Consider the following 20,691-nt stretch of genomic DNA (forward strand, 5'->3'; position numbering starts at 1 on the left):
CACAAGTTTTGGGAGGCGTTCCCTCGAAATGAGCTGTGAAGGTAGGGGGGTTGTTCTTACGCATGTGCTCATTTCAAAAACTGTCTTTGGTTTCTCAGTCGTCGAAAACATCCTCTGGAACACTTTTAATTCATATATCATACACTAGAGTTGTGTGGGGTGGAGTTAAACGCATTCTGCTATGACATCACAATCACATTGCATTGTGGTATATGGACCTGTCTGAAGTGCACACATAGGTAGACTCACTCCCTCGGTCAAAATTGAGGGGTTGAGGGTCTGTCCATATAAATTTTCCCTTTCCACTTGAAGTGGAATGCACTTAAAAATGGCAATTGGTTTCCCCAAGGGGAAGTACTTAGAGTAGACTGAGTGTATGGCTATGTTTAACTCAACTTTTAGACATTCACTTGTGAACTTCAACTTTGTCAAGTGGATGATGGAAGTTTATTTTGGCAGACCCTCGATTTTGACCAAGGGAGTAAGTCTACTCAATATACTGTACACTTCAGGCAGCTCCATAGACCACAATCACAATGATTGTGACATCACAACAGCAACTCACAGTGCTCGCACTTAATTTACCTACAAGTGATCAAGGGCTTGGGGCGTTCAATTTAAAACCATTGCTAGGGTTCCGTCAGTAGTGGGGCACTCATGCAACATAAGCAATGATGTATATCCAAGTGAATGAGTCAGAGGGAAGTTAGCAAGGGTAGGCCATAAAAATGGTAGCAGCCGAGGTCTAAAAGTGAAGCAGAACACACCTCAGTAATCCTGAAGACCACAATTTATGTTGCAAATCCGTACTACCTTATCTGTCTTAGATGTTAAGCTTAAGCCAAGGCTTATCAACCTGGTGGTTGTGGCCCAAGATGACAGCAGAGCAAAGGCTGCTTATAAACAACATTTTGTAATGACTGAAATGTTGTCACTATATTTTTAAAGTGAATTTCTAGCAACTACAGCGTCCAGTTTTTAAATATGAAAATTAAGTATATGAAGTGTCAAACAAATGTGCTCCAAACCTGTAAGGCAGTAGAGGTGTCTGTTGTAGTGCTGACAGTAGTAGATTCAGCTGTGGGAACAAATTCATTTACTGCTGCTTCAGTCAGGACTTCCTCTGAACCTGAACACCAGAAATTGAGCTTAGTTCAGCTTACCAAAATGCTGAAAATTTCTCACTGAAGACCGAAAACAATTCAACTATACCTTCCATGTCTTGTGCTTCATCGGTTGCTTCACTTATATTTCTATAAATATAAAATGAATATATATATATCATAATATTAAAATAATCATGGTCCATAATTTTTGTTATAGATGATTTGGAGCTGTTTTCAGAATATGAAATTATAGTCATTATTCTTAGTGCAGTCTCACCGTTCAAATTTTCCACTATTCATATTCAACCTCTGTAAAGAAAAGGAAGATCGTTACAAGAGAATTTTGATTAAACATTACATTTTTGGCCATTGACTAAAAACACCCATAGACACAGATACACTGAAAAAAAAGGTAACCTAATAATTGCAACATTTAAAGTCAAAAAAGTATTTAATATAGAATCAATCTAAATATTTTAATTTATACAAACAAAACTCATTTTTAGGGGTTAAATCAGTTAGAAATAGCTCTTTAAAGGTAATAATTTCAGGTTACCACTTTTTAAAGTGTATTCACACACACGCAACGCACAAAGATTACAATTATGTAACATCTTTTGACTATAGTATTTTGTGCATTATTGATTAGTTTACCCTGTAGACCATGTCTCTGTGTTCCTGTGAATGGCTGAAGTTCAAGGCGAGATCTGAGATGCACAGGGAGTTGTGCTGGCATGTGTGGACCCATTTCTGGTACTCTGAGCTGCTGGGAATTCTGTCCAAAAAGATCCGGAAAGCCTCCCATACAGCCTCCTGGCAAACTGACAATGTCAATAAATAAATAAACAGGTGTTCAATTTGACGGAATATTTAAATCTTTCTGGATCTGTTTTGTAGTTGAAATATATTCTTCTGTATTTCTGAATTGTAATAAAATATAAATCAAGACATACAACAGAGGCATTTCATTAATTAATTCATATTAGACAATTACTTTTTTAAATTTTGACTAATTATACCTGTCTATTTTCTCGTGTGTATATTTTCTCTCAACTTACCAGATCTATTTGTCTAAACTTGAATTTATTTTTATTTGTATATTATATTATATATATATATATATATAAAATTGAATTTAAATTCATAAGTTGAATGTCTCCTTTGCCTGACACACTAATGTCTGAAATTGCATACTGTATAATTGGTACTATATTTGGTTTGAAACTTGTTTTGCGACCGTTATAAAAGTATGTTCTAAATACTATGAATGTGTGTAGTATGAAAATTCGGACGTACTACATCTTCATTCATTTATATAGCGCTTTTCACAATACAGATTGTTTCAAAGAAGCTTCACAGCGGTAATAGTAAAATGATTGGACAGAGACTCGTTTTGGCTTTACAGCAGCTCTAAGAAAATGTTATTATCAAGCTAAAGTAGGTTTTTAGCTAAAGTAGGGTTTTGTTTGCCATCTGCCACATTGTCACTGTCACATGACCTACGTTGTCCGTTGCATTGCTTCACTACCATTCACAAATTCTCTCCTGTGGCCTCTATCCATGGGATAGTAAAGTGTTCATCGGATGATTTCAGAATCTCACCATCTGGGTAGGTTTTCACCTGCTGTTTTATGAATACTATTAATTCAGACGCTCACATACTGTTTTTCACCTACTATATTTGGACACAGGGTTAAAGTCTCTACTAATGAGCTGACGATCTCAGTCAAGTGTATTTGATGATGGAGACACACAAAATTGCTGTGTTGGGAGGTAGGGGCCTCCAGGATTAGGGTTGAGAGCCACAGTACTAAACAGAACTATTAACCATTAAAGAACTATTAAAGAAGGGTTAACCTTTCTAACAGGCAAGATATTTTTTTTTTACATAAGTTTGACAGTTACCTCTCAATGTGTAGAATGTTTGATGGCTTGCTATGACCTCCCTCATTGTCTCCTGTGGACATACTTTCACTTCTGAGTGGAAAAAGTCTGACCTCTTGACACGATGCTTTTCCATTTCAAATATAGTTCTGACCCCAGAATTCTGCTTTGGTGGGTTTGGCAAGTTTGTTAGGCTGCTAGTGTGAAGAGTCTTCAATGGATTGAGCCTGCTTCTGTCTGGGGAAAAAAAAAAAAAAAGAAATTTAAAAAAAGAAATAGGTTAGTAATTTCATTGTAATTTGGCATTTTTCTAGTGAAATATTCTTTAGGAGGTTGACATTAATCAGCTCTCAAAGCCCTCATGGACTCTCAACACAGTCATTTGCCAAAACTAGGATATTATGCAATGCTAAGATTTGTTTCTGCACTCATGCTTGAAGGACATTAATGTTTTTTGGTGCAAAAACCAAGCAAATTTACATTTTGACAATAAATCTGGAACTGTATGCTTCTAGCTATATAAATTCTGCCATTTTAATTTTAAAAATCTTATTTTAAATATGTCTTAGGCCATTTTTGCAACCAATTTGTAAAAAGAAAATCTGTATAAATAGAAAAGCTCCTAACAAAGTAAAAGCAAAACCAGTATATTTTTAATGCATGGCCCATGATGAATATCTAGATTTCACAAAACTTGTAGACACCATGCCAAATTTCCATGTTTGATAATAGAGGGTACTACTAATAAATAAATAAATAATAATAAAAAGAACATCCTTGACACATTTGCCTCTATAATCAGTTATGTGGCAATATTTGATACTCCTGACTATGAAAAACACTTTATATATTCATCAAAACAACATTTTGGTTGCATTCTACTACACATTGGAAAATGTTTTGCTTCTTGGTGTATCCAGTGATTTCATATCTCTTGAGTAAGTTACAATACTAATGCACAATTTAGCAGAAATCATCCATTCACAAACTTGAACCAAAAGTTCTGTCCTCTATACATCTTGCAATAAAATTTTACTTTGTTACCTTGAGTTCCTGTGACGGATAGTATAAAGAAGAAGAGTGTGAAGAGATGCCCACATTTCAAAGACATGCTGACTTCAAGTCTTACATCTAACCCCATGCTGTATTGAGACAGCACAAGCCTTCAGGTGCTAAGTCCTTTTTCTTGGAAATATCCGTCAGAAGCAGAAAAAGCCATTATGGTGCCTGAGAACTTAGTGTCAAGCACTGAGCCCCAAAAATGGTAATGAAGGAACCTGGAAGTTGAGATGGATTTTCAGTGTCTCACAGAACACAATACTGTAAAAGTAAAAAGCAGAAACAGAGAGAGCAGGTAGAGATAAATGAAAGAGATATAGTCTTGGTGTAGAGGCATGACATTGTGTGTGACAGATTACAGTGAAGTAGTTAAAAAAGCAAGATCTGTTTCTGGAATAATCTGATTATCTGATGCTCAGACATAATCCTGCTTTACCCGTGGCCCACCCACCTCATCCAATTAGTGGCTTTTCCATTCAAGCGTCTGTCAGCTGCAGTGCCAGATCAATCACTCACTTCATGTTGGGCAGCAGCACTGCCTCTGAGCTCAGGAAGTAGCAGCGTTTACTACAGTACTGCTCAAATCATGCCTCTCATGTCAATGCATGTGTGAAGAGAGCTGCAAATGATTGCTGACCTTCTCGCTGGGTTTAAAGAGGGTGTCCATTCTCAAAAGTGGATGTCCGTTCATGGGATCAACCGTAGTGGTTGTTTAAAACCTGCTTTTGAACTATGACCCCTGTGATCGGGATAAGTAGAGAAAAGTTAGAAGTAACTACTGCTGCCATTGACGGTCTAAAGGCTTGGTCTATAAATACCAAAGCCTTGGCATCACATGAATTGCATGTTAATTCATGGTTGTTCTTCTTTAATGTCAGTCCACCTCACATGGCCGGCTTGTGGCATAGGGCACAATATGATAGGGGGTGCCGAACGAGAGCCAGCCTATAGGGGTACTAAGCACCTTCAAACGAAAGCGAGAGGACCCTTAGTCGATACTGTAAAAATATCATATTGGCGAAACTGATTTGACAAACACTCCAGTGCGTATCTGTGTTTGCGCTCTGGAGAGCGCCAGAGGGTTTCTATTTACAATGTGTTTTTGTAGCATTGAGCAATGAAGCCTATCACAGACAAGTCTGTTGATCTCTTTGAAAGCAGTGGCCAATCAGACATTATGACATTTTTACGATAACAAAGTTGACATCACTGGAAAAAAAACCTTTATATTGGACTAATTTAAACACTGCGTGCATCATTACGTGTTATAATACATCAACATAATGCAATAATTATGTGTTATAATACATCACCATAATGCTGAAAAAATTTGTGAAATCACAAGTTAACGACTCTTCATTGCAGACATTGATGATTGTGTACTATTATAATTTGTACTATTCCCTGTCCCCCCAGATTGGAAAGTTGTTGTTCATTACCACCATTCATTTACTTCATATTTATGTTAACGTTTATCACTATTCATGTTATATTATAGTAAATTGCAGTTCATATGAAAGTATATTTGCAGATTTTTTTTTTATTTGTGTGTGTGTGTGTGTGTGTATGTGTTTGTTTGTGTGTTTGTGTGTGTGGTGGGGGGTTGGGCGTGCTATCTAAGATCTTGCCTGGGCTTCAACAGAACCTGGGATGACACTTTCATCAGAGGTGCAGACTGGAGAGCATTTACTGGAACACTTCAAATGACGACAGAAAGGTTACGTCATCAGATGCTGAGGATGTCAACGTGACTCTTGCCCAGACTCTAGGGTTACTCTGACTTTAATGGCCTCTGATGCTGTCCATTTCTGTCTATATATTGCTCAGTTTCTACACTGACTGCTTTAACTTAAAAAATTTTTATTAAAAACTAGTGTGTAATCTGTCATCATAACCCCCAAAATTTGTGCTTCATAAGTATAACCAATTCAGAATAAAACTACAGATTTCTTACAGTTCTCTAACAAACAAACAAACAAACAAACAAAATAATCTGTCTGTTGATTTAACCCTACTATGTAAACATAATTCCTGATAAAGGGCTTTTGTAAGGAAGTCTAATCCGATTGAACTGTCTTGTTTTGATGAGAGCTGTTCACTGTCTAGTCAATGCTTTATTGCTCAATCCACTTCAAAGTCCTTCAAGTAAGATTAGGTGTGGTATCCACTACCATTCTAAAAATTGGAATCACTTAGGCATTTGTATGTTTTTGAAAGAAACTGTTTCTTCTGGTCACCTATGCAACCAGCAACGGTAATATTGTGAATTATTTGCAGCCATCACTCCAATCTATTAAGAAAACTTTTAAACCAATAATAATAAAAGAATTTTAATCATGTCATGCACGGTCTTGAATGAAAGTTATTTAGTATCCGTCACTTACCAGTATAAAGACAGTTTAACAGGAGAAACAGTGCCGATTTCAACACCACATGACAACTGTCTTGCACAGTTATGCGTTAGCGGTTTATGGCCTGAATTGTTTACATTAAGATTGTACGTTTAAAACCCACATGTGCTCTGACTGCAAAGTATTGCTGGACAATGCCTGACTATTAACAAAGACTATAGAATAACACTTAAAAGGACTTTGCTATTAATGACGCTGACAAACTGTGTGTCATCTATTTTCAAAGGAAAGTATTTGGCCCGCAGTCATTAGAGTAGGCGTGGTATCAGTGAAGAGGGCGTGGCTATTCAGTTAAGCGTTGACTGCTTACACTCGTCTTTTAGGTCTTATTTTGTCAATGGATTTTTTAGGAAATTACTTTTATTCGACGTTATTGTGACATTTATTAAAATGAGTATACATAATGTAAGCGTCTCAGATTTACATCCTAATGTTTGGAGAAGAATGGAGGAGAAATCTGCCTCATTTCGTCAAGGTAAAATCACTCAGATTGTTTCGTACAGGATACAGGTTAATGATATTCTATCAAAGGCTAATAACCCTTACAAAAACGTACTGAGGCGGCACAGTACCAAGACAAAACTGCTATGAAGTTTTTAAAGTGATTATTGGAGGAACAAATGCAAAAACATAAAAATGTTGCGATTGATGCGCAGTCTGCATAACGTTAGCCATCCCACATTATCGTATCTGTTAAACTGGGAAACCTAAAACTGTTCTGAGTAATTAATTATCAATATAATTAGACAATATTTCGAATGTAGACATTTTCTGATTGCAGCTGTGCCATTGTACTGACTTCAGGACGTTAGGTTATTATAATGCCTCAAGTGCGTTGACATTGTGGAAACGGTTCATCATACCTTGTCATAAATGGACTGCCTGGGGTCCAGTCGTCAACAGGTTTTCCATGACATATTCTTGGAGAATACATTATTTGGAGTTTACTATGAAAGTTTTGTGTGTGTGCTACAGATACGTTAGTAGAAAGAGGTTAGTAGGCGTCTTTTGTGTTGTCCCCATCGGCCCCTGTTGGTAGATGCCGGAACTACATCTTTTGAGTGCTCCACACTGTGTACACTAGTAAATTGTCCCATTTCACACACTTCTGCACTGTTTTACACTATTTTGTAGGATAGTGCAATCAGTGTCCACGCTGAAAAACAGCTACATATACCGCAAAATTAAGCAAACTCCGCAAAATTCGGAGGTGCTTGCAATTTTTTCTAAATTGCCGCATATTTCCCTAAACGCGTCGTGTGACGTCATCACAACATACATTCAAAGCCCACTTCGAAGTACACTACGTGCGTTGAACTTGAATCGATCAAAGACTATAAAATAACACAAGAAGTGTCACTCGTATTGTTTTGAAAGGGAGAAAGTACATTGCGCAATTTGGTGGAATAAGTCCCGCCTTCTAAATAAGAGCCAATCGCCGACTTGTAAAGTCGTCGCGTCACTGCAGCGGCCGTTAGAAGCACCGGTTTCTATAGAAACAGTCAGACGCGCGCCTCCGAATTTTTTTACAGTCTATGGGCACGAGACGCGCTTTTAGGTCTGCGCATGCGCATTAGCTTGATCCAGCCTGAAAAATACATAGACAGTAAAATACCGTTTTTTTGTCGTGATTCGAGCGTTTGAAAAAAAAATATGACAGTTGTTGTCAGATTTCATTGGTGATTACAAATATATATATATATATATATATATATATATATATATATATATATATATATATATATATATATATATGTAGCTATATATATATATATGTAGCTATATATATATATATATATATATATATATGTAGCTATATAGTTATGTTCTTTTGCACTTTAATCTGTTTGAAACATTTGTTTGCTTCAAAACTAGGCCACTGTTATATTTAAGGTTCTTTTTTGTTGTAATTGTAAAAAATACTAATCAACCCTGTAAAGCTTGAAATAATATAATAGTCAGAAAATATTTTTTAAACAGATTTTTTTTTTTAACCTTTAGACAAAAAATAAAAGAAGTTTGCATGTGTTTTATGTTTTGTCATATATTTGTTACATCAGGATTTTATGGCCCATATAGTATGATATGGTGAGAGGGGGAAAACAGCTTATTTTATTCAGAGGCCAAACTGAGCAAAAACTGCTTTTTGCTGCAGTTGTTATTTATGTAAATCGATGAGATCTGTATAACAGTACAGCAGACTACTTACATAAAATGCATAGAAATATAATTTGTCACGCTTTATCTCTTACAATATGTCTGGTTAGAAGATATGCTTAGTTTTATGATGAAAGCTCTATAATTTTTATTGTGGGGATCAAAACACAATGCAATGCAATGCAACTGCATACAATGATGATTGATAGATGAACAAATAAATGTTCCTCAAAGCCTGTTGTATCATATTTGATATATAAAATATACAAAATTGATTGATAAAATATACAAAACCTTCTAAATGACAACCATGCCCCATAGTTTCACAAAATCCTGTGGGAAACACTGCAATGTAACATTTTATTTTTTGTTTGTTTTATTTGGTGTTACATATGAAATTCTCCTTTTTAAAATTACAGAGCCCAGTGGTTCTTGAGCTCAGAAAAGTAATAAAAATGTTAGAAGAATATTGACTCTGGTGTATTTTCACAAAAAATTACACAAGAAATGCCGCAAATATTGCCACAAATTTTGAGAGATTTCACAGCAAAATCAGTTATTTTAGGCCGCAGAATTCAGAAAAAAAGTCCTGCGAAATCCTGGAGGGACTGATATATATATATAATTATTATTTATTTATTTATTTTTTTCAGGACAACCTGTAGCCTCAAACTCATCAAATTACTTGTTTAAACTGGTTTGCTTAATCACATTTTGCTGGTTTGCTTAATTATAAATCATTAATGTTTTATAATCACAACTTGTCACAGTACTTTTTGTCTTCATTGTCAGCCAACGCTAAAACTAGATTGTGTGACTGTGCTATCTTGGCACTAAAAGTAACACTTGCTTTCATATTTCATTTTATGAAATATATTTATTTTTCATGAATGCATTTTATTTTATTTTGGATACTCCACACAAAAATGAAATCGATAATCACATGAAATTGAAGTTTTGGCTAAATTGAAGTTTTGGCTTCAGTTTCATGTGAAACTTTAAACCAGTTACAGAATTAATTATTTCTTGTAATTATATTTGTGTAATATTCTAATTATCACTGTAATTATAATATTTTATTATTAAGCTGTAAATAAGACATATAACAGAACAGTCCCTGCAATAAATAAATAAATAAACATCCACACAATAATAACTGTGCGCGTGTGTGTGTGAGTGTGTTAAGTTGAAATAAAATTTCAATATGTATCTACGGAGAAGGGGGAGGAGCTCTAGCTCCCAGCATATATTGCAGCCCAAATGGGTAAGGAGAATTATTATTTTCATGTTTTATTGCATCAGTGTTGTTGTATTTGTTGTCTCCATGAGTGCATTTTCAGTAGGTCATTAGAACCCACTCAAGTGTTTATTTTTTATTTAAGTTCATGTGTATTTTCATTAAGTTGTGATTGCTTGAATTTGTTAAGGAATGTGGACAAAAACTAATCTCACAACTGTGAAAGTTTGTGTGTGTGTGTGTGTGTGTGTGTGTGTGTGTGTGTGTGTGTGTGTGTGTGTGTGTGTGAGATGTTAGTGGACTAGTTCTTGCTTATGGTGAATTGTTACATTATCTCTGCAGGAACAGTGAGCTGGTACATAAGAATCTCCAAACTAGCTGTGGCCGTGGCTGTTATTAAGTCCAAACCATCAGGTGGAGCCAGACAGTTTGCTGAAGCTTTGGCTGATCGACTCAGACAGCAGGATGAAGGTTGGAGGTCTAAAGCTCAAGGTCTTCATGAAGATCTGCTGCATGTCAGACAAGAGCTGCTGCTCACGCGCTTACTGTTCAACACGAGGAGCAACACGAAACCAGGACAAGGTAAGGTTTAATATCCATCTGTTTAAGACCTGGAAAATACATAGAGATTAGAAAAATCTAAAAAAAAAAAAAAAAAAAAATGGAAAGTTTATAAATATTTCCTATAATTAATCATATATTTTTTAAATCAGTAGTTCCCAAACCTGTCCTGAAGGACCCCCAGCACTGCACATTTTGTATGTCGCCCTTATCGGACACACCTACTTCAGGTCTTGCAGTATTTACTAATGAGCTGATGAGTTGAATCAGGTGTATAAGATGAGGGAGACATACAAAATGTGCAGTGCTGGGGGTCCTCCAGGACAGGTTTGGGAACCACTGTCCTAAATTATATCCACAACATGTTGCTGTGACTTTTTTTGTACTGCAACTACTATTAAATTAGTCACCGGTCTTATAGACACCTAAAAGTGAGTAACAAAGAATCTGCAACAACAACAACAAAAAATTACTTTCGTTTAATCTCTTCACATCACCTCCTGTGGATTCTGCATAATAGCAGAAACATTGATCAGAATTAGCAATTTGAAGTCTAATAATTGCTTGTTATTAATTAACTTGGTCTCTCTTAGGGATGCATGATTATTTAACACCATTATTGGTGGGCGAAATGATCAAAGTCTTATTTCACTATATGAGTAATTTTAAATATGAATGCGAAATTTCACAATTTTCTATACTTCAGCAAAAACTAATACTAGGTTAACTAATGTAAGAAAAATGTCCTCAAAACAATTACATAAAACAAGTAAACAGTCAGCAATACAGAAAGAACAAAAAAAAAACTAACTACAAACAAAGCATACAAATAACTACAACAGAATGAAGATAAAAATTAAATAAACAGTGTTTTAAGTTTTAGAGTGATATTCATATTATCCATAGCCTACAACAAAAAAGTAATAAATTATGAATCATAAATCATAAATAACACTTCATACAACACTGCATAGCTCTACTGTACACATTAAACATAGATTAATTCCTATTAAAGCTACTTGTTATTCAGTCAAGATCAGTGACTGATTCTCCTTTGTCATTTGTTGTTTGATTATCATTAATGACAGACAGGTTTATTTGGCTGCTGTCACGTTTAAGAGCTGCACAGATCCAATATACTATTACACACGCATTTTCTTTCTGTGTATGTTTATTTAAGACATAACTCACAGTGTTTACTTGAATTCTCAATGAAAAAGCATTTAGTCATTTTTATGTGTACACATTTAGGCGCGTATCTGAAGCCCATTTGCTTGTCCATGTCTTGGAGCGCACGAACAGAAATCCACCTGGGGAACAGTGTCTCTTTTGCGGCTTTTGCACTGTTAAATATCAAACACGTCCTGTAGTTTAGCAACAAAAACATTGTTAACATAATTGTAACAGCTTTTAAAACAAAACAAAAAAAATATTGGTATTCCTCTACAGCATATTTTTAAAAAAATCTAAATCCAGTCTTAAACTTCCTGCAAAATGGAACAGATTTAAATATTCATGCAATTATTATTATTATTATTTAACATAAAACATTGGTATTCCTTTACAGTACATTTTAAAATCTAAATCCAGTCTTAACCTGCCTACAAAATCCATCAATACTGAGCCGGAGATTGGACATAAACATGGAAGCTCTGCACCGTAAATAGAGTATGAGAATGACAAGGGAGAGACGAATTTGTTGAATAAATTCGTTATTTTTGTTTTGTTTTTGCATACAAAAAGTATTCTTGTTGTTTCATAATATTAAGGTTGAACCACTGCATTGTAACAATGTTTTTACTACTTTTCTGGACCTTGAATTATGGTAATTTCATTGCTTTCAATGGAGGATAAAAAAACCTCTTGGATTTCATCAAAATATCTTAATTTGTGTTCCGAATATGAACAAAGGTAGCCTGACGTGGTCATACTAGTCCGAAAGAATATGAGTCTGATACTGCTCCATTGGGCTTTGATTATGGGGGCGTATTTCAACCGATCCAGGAAAGACCTCAATTGGATAGACCTACAACCAATCGGAGCTACAGAGTAAGTGACGTATGTTGAGCGACGCATAGTTGTCAACAGAACTCTTCTTAGCGACCATCGGTGCTGATAAATCAAACTTTTGCGGAATCCCGTAGGAAGGACGGCAAAGACATTTTTCCCATCGACAAATGCCTTGATCGCGGTCCTCTGTTCCTCTTTTAAAATTAATGCGCTGTCGATATCTTCTATAACGGACGCGATGGCGGAATCTACACATCTCAGTTCTTCAACAGCCATCATTGTTGTAAACTAATTGACCTTTTGCAAAGACTCGTCCCCCTTAGTTACTGTTGCTTTGTCCGACAAGCCGTGGCGCTGTCACGCCACACAGAGTGGAAAATACATCGCGGAGCAAAGAAGAAACTGACAACACATCGACAGACGAGACAGAGCAGGTTACTTATGATATTAAACAAAGTCCCAGCATTCAAACTGTGTAACGTTAGTTATTAAAAAAATTCAAACAATAAAAACCGTTTTGTGGCTCTTTAATGTGTTGTGACCATGATCGTGACAGATTGCTGTAGCGCCTCAGCTCAAGAGGCTCGTGAACCGATCATCTCTTCCTACTAGTCCATTTATAGCATCAAATAAACATGAATGAACATGAGAATGAATGTTGTTTCAAACGCGGAAAGACGTCAATATGCACAATTTTTCAAGTTTAACTCCACCGATGTAAATCTTCTAACTCCTGACTGCTTTGTTGGACAAAATGGCGGATGCGGCGTTCTGATTGGTTAGATCGCTTGTCAATCAAACTCCCCAAGCTCTCTTTGATGACGTGGGTGGCTACGTAACCGCAGATGGCCTGTCCATCATCGATTAAAGCCCGCCCTGGCAATTTGATTGGCTCGGCCTTCTGGGAGCCTAGCATAATTAAGGTGCGTTCACGCGGCCTCGTAATTCCTGTAGTTACGAGATTCTAGCTTGTAAAAAGCGTTCACGTCCTCGTAGAGCTCGTAATTACAGCTTGTAAGCTGGGAGATTTCTGAAAGCTCCCAGATGTACCACGTGGCCGCGCTGTACCACCTGACCGCTGTAGATTCATTTAGGCGTCGATAGTGCTGCCATGGAAACGCATAATTCCCAGTTCAAGGACCAAAAGGACGTGAACAGCTCCGAATATAACGTCACGTGATGTCATTTCAAGATTCCGGTAAATACGAGGTGACGTGAACGCAGCATTACTCCACAATGGATCGAGTCCAGACCGAACTTCCCGTCCAAAAAATGTTGTGGGCGGGGTTCGGGCTGGCACCCAGGCTAGAACAAAGGTCTTACGGGTGTGAAACGACATGAGGGTGAGTAATTAATGACAGAAATATAATTTTTGGGTGAATTAACCCTTTAATACAATTAATGTCAAAACAAAGCCTGGATGTACATCAGAGGGCATGTTGAAAAATACAGTACAACTTATAATCATGTATGGTGGTTTTTAAAAGTGCACTCCCCTGACCAGTTTGGTTTTGTCATGTAAAAAAATGTTTGGAAACATTTGCCCCTTTAATGTGAAATTACAACCTATGCAATGCCACTGAAAAAATTAACTGCAGAATGAACTAATCATCAAGCTCATGTGTAATAGTACACACCTGTATTCACCTGAAGTGCCTCTGATTAACTCCAAATAAATCTCTGCTGGTCTTGTAAGAGTTTTCTGACATCATCTTAGTTGCATTCTAGCCATGGGTCATAAAGAGCTTGCGAAGATCAACAGGATCTTATTTTTGAAAGGTATCACTAAGGTGAGGGGCTACAAAACCTTTCCAATGCATTAGATTTTCTTTTTATTTAATTTATTTATAAAGCACAAATAAACACAACAAAAGTTGACCACTGTGCTGTACAGAGCACAGTGGGCAGTATATATAGATATATAGATATACCATGGAACACAGTGACAAAAGTCATCAACAAGTGGAGAAAGTATGACATAACAGTGACAATGTCAAGAACATTTTCACTCCAAAATTGATGACTGTTCTCACTGTTTTCAATGGTATTTCTAATGTCTTGGACATTTTTTGTTGCTTTATTTTTTATGCTTTGTTTAATACAAATATAATAATAAAAATAATAATTGCATGAATATTTAAATCTGTTGCATTTTGCAGGTAGTTTATGTTTGCTTTGGAACTATTTTCACAAGGTGTACATTTACAAAACTCTTAGTACAAAACTCCAAAACGATCACACTTCTAACACAGCTAGTCAAAACAGAAGATCATTGTAATATTTAATGCGAACATTTGGTTTAATCACCAAAACACAACAGTATGTTCTTCTTTCAGTTTAGTACTTTTAACAATCAGTTCATGTAGTAGCAAAAAATGCAAGATACATGTTTCAAATCACACTTGTGGCTGACAGTTACACATGCCACATTAGAAAATATACTTACATTACCTAAATTACATAATTGACATAAAATCCATAATGTTTGTAATAGTATCTATTCAGTGTGTTATCAAAAGGTGTAAAGTATGACACAGTTGTGATGTTCTGTGCTAGAACAGAGTTTGTTGCCAATACAGTAAATGATCTCACTGTACCATATGACTGAATCTATACTGTAGTTGATCTTTACAGATGAAGGGTGAGTTACAGTAATGTGACAGTCTCTACCATAGTAATATGTTTACAGTATCACATGGCATACTATAATGTAAAACAATGCCATCCATCTGCCTTCTTCTGATTCATCTCTGATCAATCTGAAGTTATACAGTCAATGACTGTTTCTTTTCCCTTACTCTGTCCTGCTCTGTTCACAAATTTCAAATCCCTCTGTATCTGTATCTCTCTTTCTCTCTCACACACACACTTTTTTTTTTTTTTAGATTTTCAAAAAATATCATTCTGTATGATTTATAAGCCGTTTTCCTCATGGGGACCAAAAAAATGTCCAAACAAGGTCTAGAATTACCATCCTTTTTGGGACATTTGGTTCACAATGCAGTGTTTACCAGGACCACACACACCACACAGGACCACACACACTTTGTAAATTGTGGTCATCATCTATGATAAATTGCTTATAATTCATTACATTTGGTTATCCATATCGGAAATTGCAAATAAGTTATCTAGAAACTATCACTATAGAATCTTTGTCTATATAAATCTAGTACCAAATGATTCATTGATTAACCATTAAGATCAGTTGGATTAAATAATAGACAAATGTATTAAACTGAATGAAAAGAGATGAAAATGAAAAGTTTGATAGTAATAACATTATCAGTTACTATGAATGAAACATTTATAAAAATGAAACACTTATTTTGCATGGTGAAAAGGATACTTTGGGATTTTGTGTATTGTACTAACACAATTGAAAACATGCTGAAATGTTTGAAAAAAAAGTGCACTTTTGATGATCTGCTGTGATATTAGTTTTGAAAATTTACAAATTGCTTGTGAAAATTGCACCAAAGCAATAAAAAAAACTAAGAATGGACTTTTTTTTTTTTTTAATGTAGCTACTCTAAGGGAATATCAATATTTTTGTGTGTTTTAAAAGCTGTTACAATTATGACAATATGACATTGTTTTTGGTGAGGTTATTAGAAAGTGAGAAAATTATTAATTATGGACATTTTATTACAATAATGCAATACTTACTACATTGTGTGCAGTTTTTTACAAAATGTGCAGTTATTACATTATGAGTTGCTACATCATTCTTTTTTATCAACATTTGAATGTCGGTAAGTTTGAGTAAAATCGAGTTAATCTGGATTGGATTCAGAGCGATGATCAAATCATAGATAGAATAGATTGTTCATCAGCACTGCCAAAGCTTCACAGCCATTATCTCTTTGTGGTTCGATATTTAATTCGGTAAAGTTAGGCAGGTTTGATTTTGTGTGTGTGTTCACTACTCACTACTCCTAATGTGTGTGCACCTTGAATAGGTTAAATGCAGAGGACAAATTCAGAGTATGGGTTATCATACTTGGCCTTCACATGTCACTTCACTTTTGACAGAAGCTTCTTAAGGTTTTACCACTTTTCATAATGTAATGTATAATGTTCATAACTTTTCATAAAGCAGTTGAAAACTGCATAGTCTGTTTGTTTGCAGCATTTAGCCATTTCAAAGATGAAAATGGCTTAATAAAAAATGATGACAAGAATCTTTCTTTGCTGCACAATAATGGTTAAACTGATAACTGACTTTCGTTCATCTTCAGAACACAAATGAAGATCATTTTGATGAAATCTGAGAGCTTCCTGTCCCTCCATGGACAGCTACACAACTACCACTTTCACGCTTCAAAAAGTTCATAAAGAGATCTTAAAACTAATCCATATGAATTGAGCTTATTAGTGGACAGGAGAATACTGATTGGAAATTGCATTCATAAGCTCAACTAAAACTTGTGTGATTGGTCATAATGCTCAATGCTGCAAACACACGTAAAAAGTAATGTGACACAACGTAAGCAAATCTACTGTAAATGTAAATAAGAACATTAACCCAGGGTTTAGGAATGTACAGTGTGAAACATTAGTTTATGAATTCCCAGAATGGATTGTTACCCCTGGGTAAATTATGAGCAGCAGTGTGAAACGTGAAGCAAGATAACCTAGAATTCTGTTTTACCCAGGGTTTAGAATGACCCAGGTTTAACTATTTCACATGTGAAAAGCCCTTACATGTAGAACCTTCTAGTGCCAGACACAGAGAAATGTCAGGTCAGATCAGAACACGGACTCAGTCTGCAGGCTCTCAAAAGATTTATTTAAAGTCTTTTCTCCAAGAGTCAAAATAAAAGCAGATCTTTCAAATAATCAACACAAAAGCAGTCTATAATCCAGACAGGAGCAATCTCAGAAACAAATTTAGAGCTGCGTTTTACAGAGAGTTACACAGTCGCTGAAGAGCCTGAATGGAACAGTGTCATGCAGCAGAGAGCGCAGTTGAGGCGGAATGCGGGTGGCGCTCAGGCAGCGTGTGAGACCGGGCAACGACACAGCGATCCGTGCAGGAAGACGGAGAGCGCAACCAGGGCTGAATGCAGGAGAGACCAGTCTGGGAATTCAATAGAAGAGGAGAAAAACAAAACAGCATCTAAAAGATGAAAAACAAAAACTGAAAAACTCCGATACGACAAAAACAAAGAGGCAGGAATCCACACTACACGACAGAACACGAGACAAAGCTGGAAGCTTGCTGGCACAACGCACAAACAACGATCTGGCACAAGACAGCACACGAGAGGGGATTAAATAGAGGACTTGATTAATGCCGAACAGGTGAAGAGTGAAACAATAACGAGATGGTGAATGGAATAACAAGGGGGCGGGGAAGACGCCACAATGACAGCGCACACATGTGCTACAGACGACAACAACAACACGCGACAGACAGGGGAACAGCAGACAGATCAGCCCAGGGACATGACAGTACCCCCCCTCCTAGGAGCGCCCCCTGGCGCCCCAGGGAGAGGCCTACCACGCTTCCGGTAGAAGTCCTTGATCAGAGACTGGTCCAGAATATCCCGAGCCGGAATCCAACTCCTCTCCGCCGGACCATATCCCTCCCAGTCCACAAGAAACTGAAAGCCCCGACGTCTAACATCCAGTAACTTTCTGACTGTGTAGACTGGAGAGCCATCCACTAGACGGGGAGGAGGGGAGGTGGGGACAGAAACAGATGGGTTAAGTCTAGAATGAAACACAGGCTTGACCCAAGTAACATGAAATACTGGGTGTACCCGACCAAGTGAAGGAGGTAACTTGAGCTTAACCGCCACAGGACTCAACACTTTAGTGATCTGGTATGGCCCAATGAACCTGGGGGCTAGCTTACGAGAAACCACCCGGAGAGGAAGGTCCTTGGTAGACAGCCATACCTTCTGACCACATATGTAGCGAGGGGCAGGAGTGCGGTGACGGTCAGCCGCTGCTTTGGTTCGTCTGGAAGCCCGGGCCAAGGCCTCCCGAGCCTTCCTCCAGGTGCGACGACACCGGCGGACGAAGGCTAAGGCAGACGGAACAGCAGCATCGGGCTCCTGTGATGGGAACAAAGGAGGTTGAAACCCAATGGAACACTGGAATGGGGACATACCTGTAGCTGCCACCGGCAAGGAGTTGTGGGCGTACTCAATCCAGGATAGCTGTTGGCTCCAAGAGCTCGGATTCTGGGACGTCAGGCAGCGGAGCGCTTGTTCCAGATCCTGGTTGGCCCGCTCGGCCTGCCCATTGGTCTGAGGATGAAAACCTGACGACAGACTCGTAGAGGCCCCGATCTGCCGACAAAACTCCCTCCAGAACCGGGAGACAAATTGTGGCCCCCTATCGGAGACCACATCTAACGGAAGACCATGAATCCGGAAGACGTGATCAACCACCACTTGAGCGGTCTCCCTGGCTGAAGGCAATTTAGGGAGGGGGATGAAATGGGCCGCCTTGGAAAAGCGATCGACTACCGTCAAAACTACTGTGTTGCCCCTTGATGATGGAAGACCAGTGACGAAGTCAAGGGCTATATGTGACCAGGGGCGGGAAGGGATGGGCAGAGGGTGAAGCAGACCAATGGGTGGCTGGTTAGAACTCTTGTTCTGGGCGCAAACCGAGCAGGCCAACACAAACTGCCTGACATCCTGGGCCATGGATGGCCACCAGAATCGCTGGCGGATGGCGGACAGCGATCTCCGGACTCCCGGATGACAGGCCAACTTGGACGAATGGCCCCACCAGAGGACCTCAGGGCGCAACCCAGCCGGCACGAATAGCCTGCCCTCCGGACACTCCCTTGGCACTTCTCTCTCTCGTACAGCCGACTCCACTCGCTTCTCGATACCCCAGGAAAGGGACCCTACCACCATCTCCCTGGGAACAATGGTATCGGCCGGCGCACCCCCTCCAGGGACCCCAAGGAGACAAGAGAGCGCATCGGGCTTGACGTTCTTGGACCCGGGACGATACGAGAGAGTGAAGTTGAACCGGCCGAAGAAGAGTGCCCATCGGGCCTGGCGTGAGTTCAACCTCTTGGCTGAACGGATATATTCCAAGTTCTTATGATCCGTCCAGACCAAGAAGGGCTGCGTTGACCCCTCCAACCAGTGACGCCACTCGCCCAGAGCAAGCCTGACCGCCAACAGCTCCCGATTCCCTATGTCATAATTCCGTTCTGCTGGGCTCAGGCGGTGAGAGAAGTAGGCACAGGGGACCGCTGAGAAAGGACCGCGCCTACTCCAACCTCAGAGGCATCTACCTCTACAATAAACTGCCGTTCAGGGTCTGGAAAAGAGAGAACAGGAGCAGAGATGAACCGGGACTTGAGAACATCAAAGGCCCCCTGGGCTTTCAAATTCCATTTAAACGGTACCTTGGTAGAGGTAAGAGCAGTCAAGGGTGCAGCCACCTGACTAAAGTTCCGGATGAAGCGCCGATAGAAGTTGGCGAATCCCAGAAAACGCTGCAGAGCCTTGCGTGAGTCTGGAGTTGGCCACTCGGCTACGGCCCTTACCTTAGCGGGATCAGCTCTAATCCCATCCGCCGAAATGATGTAGCCCAGGAACGAAACTGACTCCATGTGGAAGACACACTTCTCCGCCTTAACATACAGCTGGTTCTCCAACAGCCGTTGTAGCACCTGACGAACATGCTGAGTGTGTACCTGAACAGAAGGAGAAAAAATTAGAATGTCGTCAAGGTACACAAAGACAAATTTGTTAATCATGTCCCTCAGCACATCGTTGACCAGGGCCTGGAAGACAGCTGGGGCATTGGTCAGGCCAAACGGGAGGACCCGGTACTCGAAGTGTCCCGAGGGAGTGATAAATGCTGTCTTCCACTCATCCCCCTCTCTTATCCGGACCAGATGATAAGCATTGCGGAGGTCCAACTTACTGAAAACCTTGGCTCCCTGCAAAAGTTCAAAGGCAGATGACATTAAAGGCAGGGGGTACCTATTCTTAACCGTAATGTCATTCAACCCCCTATAATCAATACAAGGACGCAGGGAGCCATCCTTCTTCTTGACGAAGAAGAACCCTGCACCAGCCGGAGACGAAGAGGGGCGGATGAGACCGGCATCGAGAGATTCTCTAATGTATTTGTCCATAGCCTCTCTTTCTGGACCAGACAGGGAATAGAGGCGACCCTTGGGTGGAGAAGTGCCTGGAAGGAGATTGATGGCACAATCATATGGCCGGTGAGGAGGCAAGGACAAGGCTCGGGACTTGCTGAAGACCTGCCGAAGATCATG

At 38.7% G+C, this 20,691-nt stretch overlaps 2 protein-coding genes across 2 annotated transcripts in view; one reads left to right on the forward strand and one right to left on the reverse strand.

Annotated features, from left to right (window-relative positions):
* LOC137018830 (interphotoreceptor matrix proteoglycan 1) overlaps nucleotides 1-4,131 on the reverse strand; it is a 30,030-nt gene extending 25,899 nt beyond the window's left edge. The window contains exons 1-6 of the mRNA XM_067383558.1: nucleotides 4,035-4,131; nucleotides 3,012-3,236; nucleotides 1,761-1,927; nucleotides 1,384-1,415; nucleotides 1,213-1,253; nucleotides 1,029-1,129 (exon numbers count right to left, since the gene is read on the reverse strand). Of these exons, the coding sequence (XP_067239659.1) occupies nucleotides 1,029-1,129; nucleotides 1,213-1,253; nucleotides 1,384-1,415; nucleotides 1,761-1,927; nucleotides 3,012-3,236; nucleotides 4,035-4,131 (663 nt within the window). The remainder of the gene's footprint in view (nucleotides 1-1,028; nucleotides 1,130-1,212; nucleotides 1,254-1,383; nucleotides 1,416-1,760; nucleotides 1,928-3,011; nucleotides 3,237-4,034) is intronic.
* A 2,773-nt stretch (nucleotides 4,132-6,904) lies between these two features.
* mei4 (meiosis-specific, MEI4 homolog (S. cerevisiae)) overlaps nucleotides 6,905-20,691 on the forward strand; it is a 41,309-nt gene continuing 27,522 nt past the window's right edge. Inside the window, exons 1-2 of the mRNA XM_067383527.1 lie at nucleotides 6,905-6,935; nucleotides 10,197-10,436. Of these exons, the coding sequence (XP_067239628.1) occupies nucleotides 6,905-6,935; nucleotides 10,197-10,436 (271 nt within the window). The remainder of the gene's footprint in view (nucleotides 6,936-10,196; nucleotides 10,437-20,691) is intronic.

Source organism: Chanodichthys erythropterus, chromosome 4 (genome assembly GCF_024489055.1).
Source record: "Chanodichthys erythropterus isolate Z2021 chromosome 4, ASM2448905v1, whole genome shotgun sequence".
NCBI classification, from domain to species: domain Eukaryota; kingdom Metazoa; phylum Chordata; class Actinopteri; order Cypriniformes; family Xenocyprididae; genus Chanodichthys; species Chanodichthys erythropterus.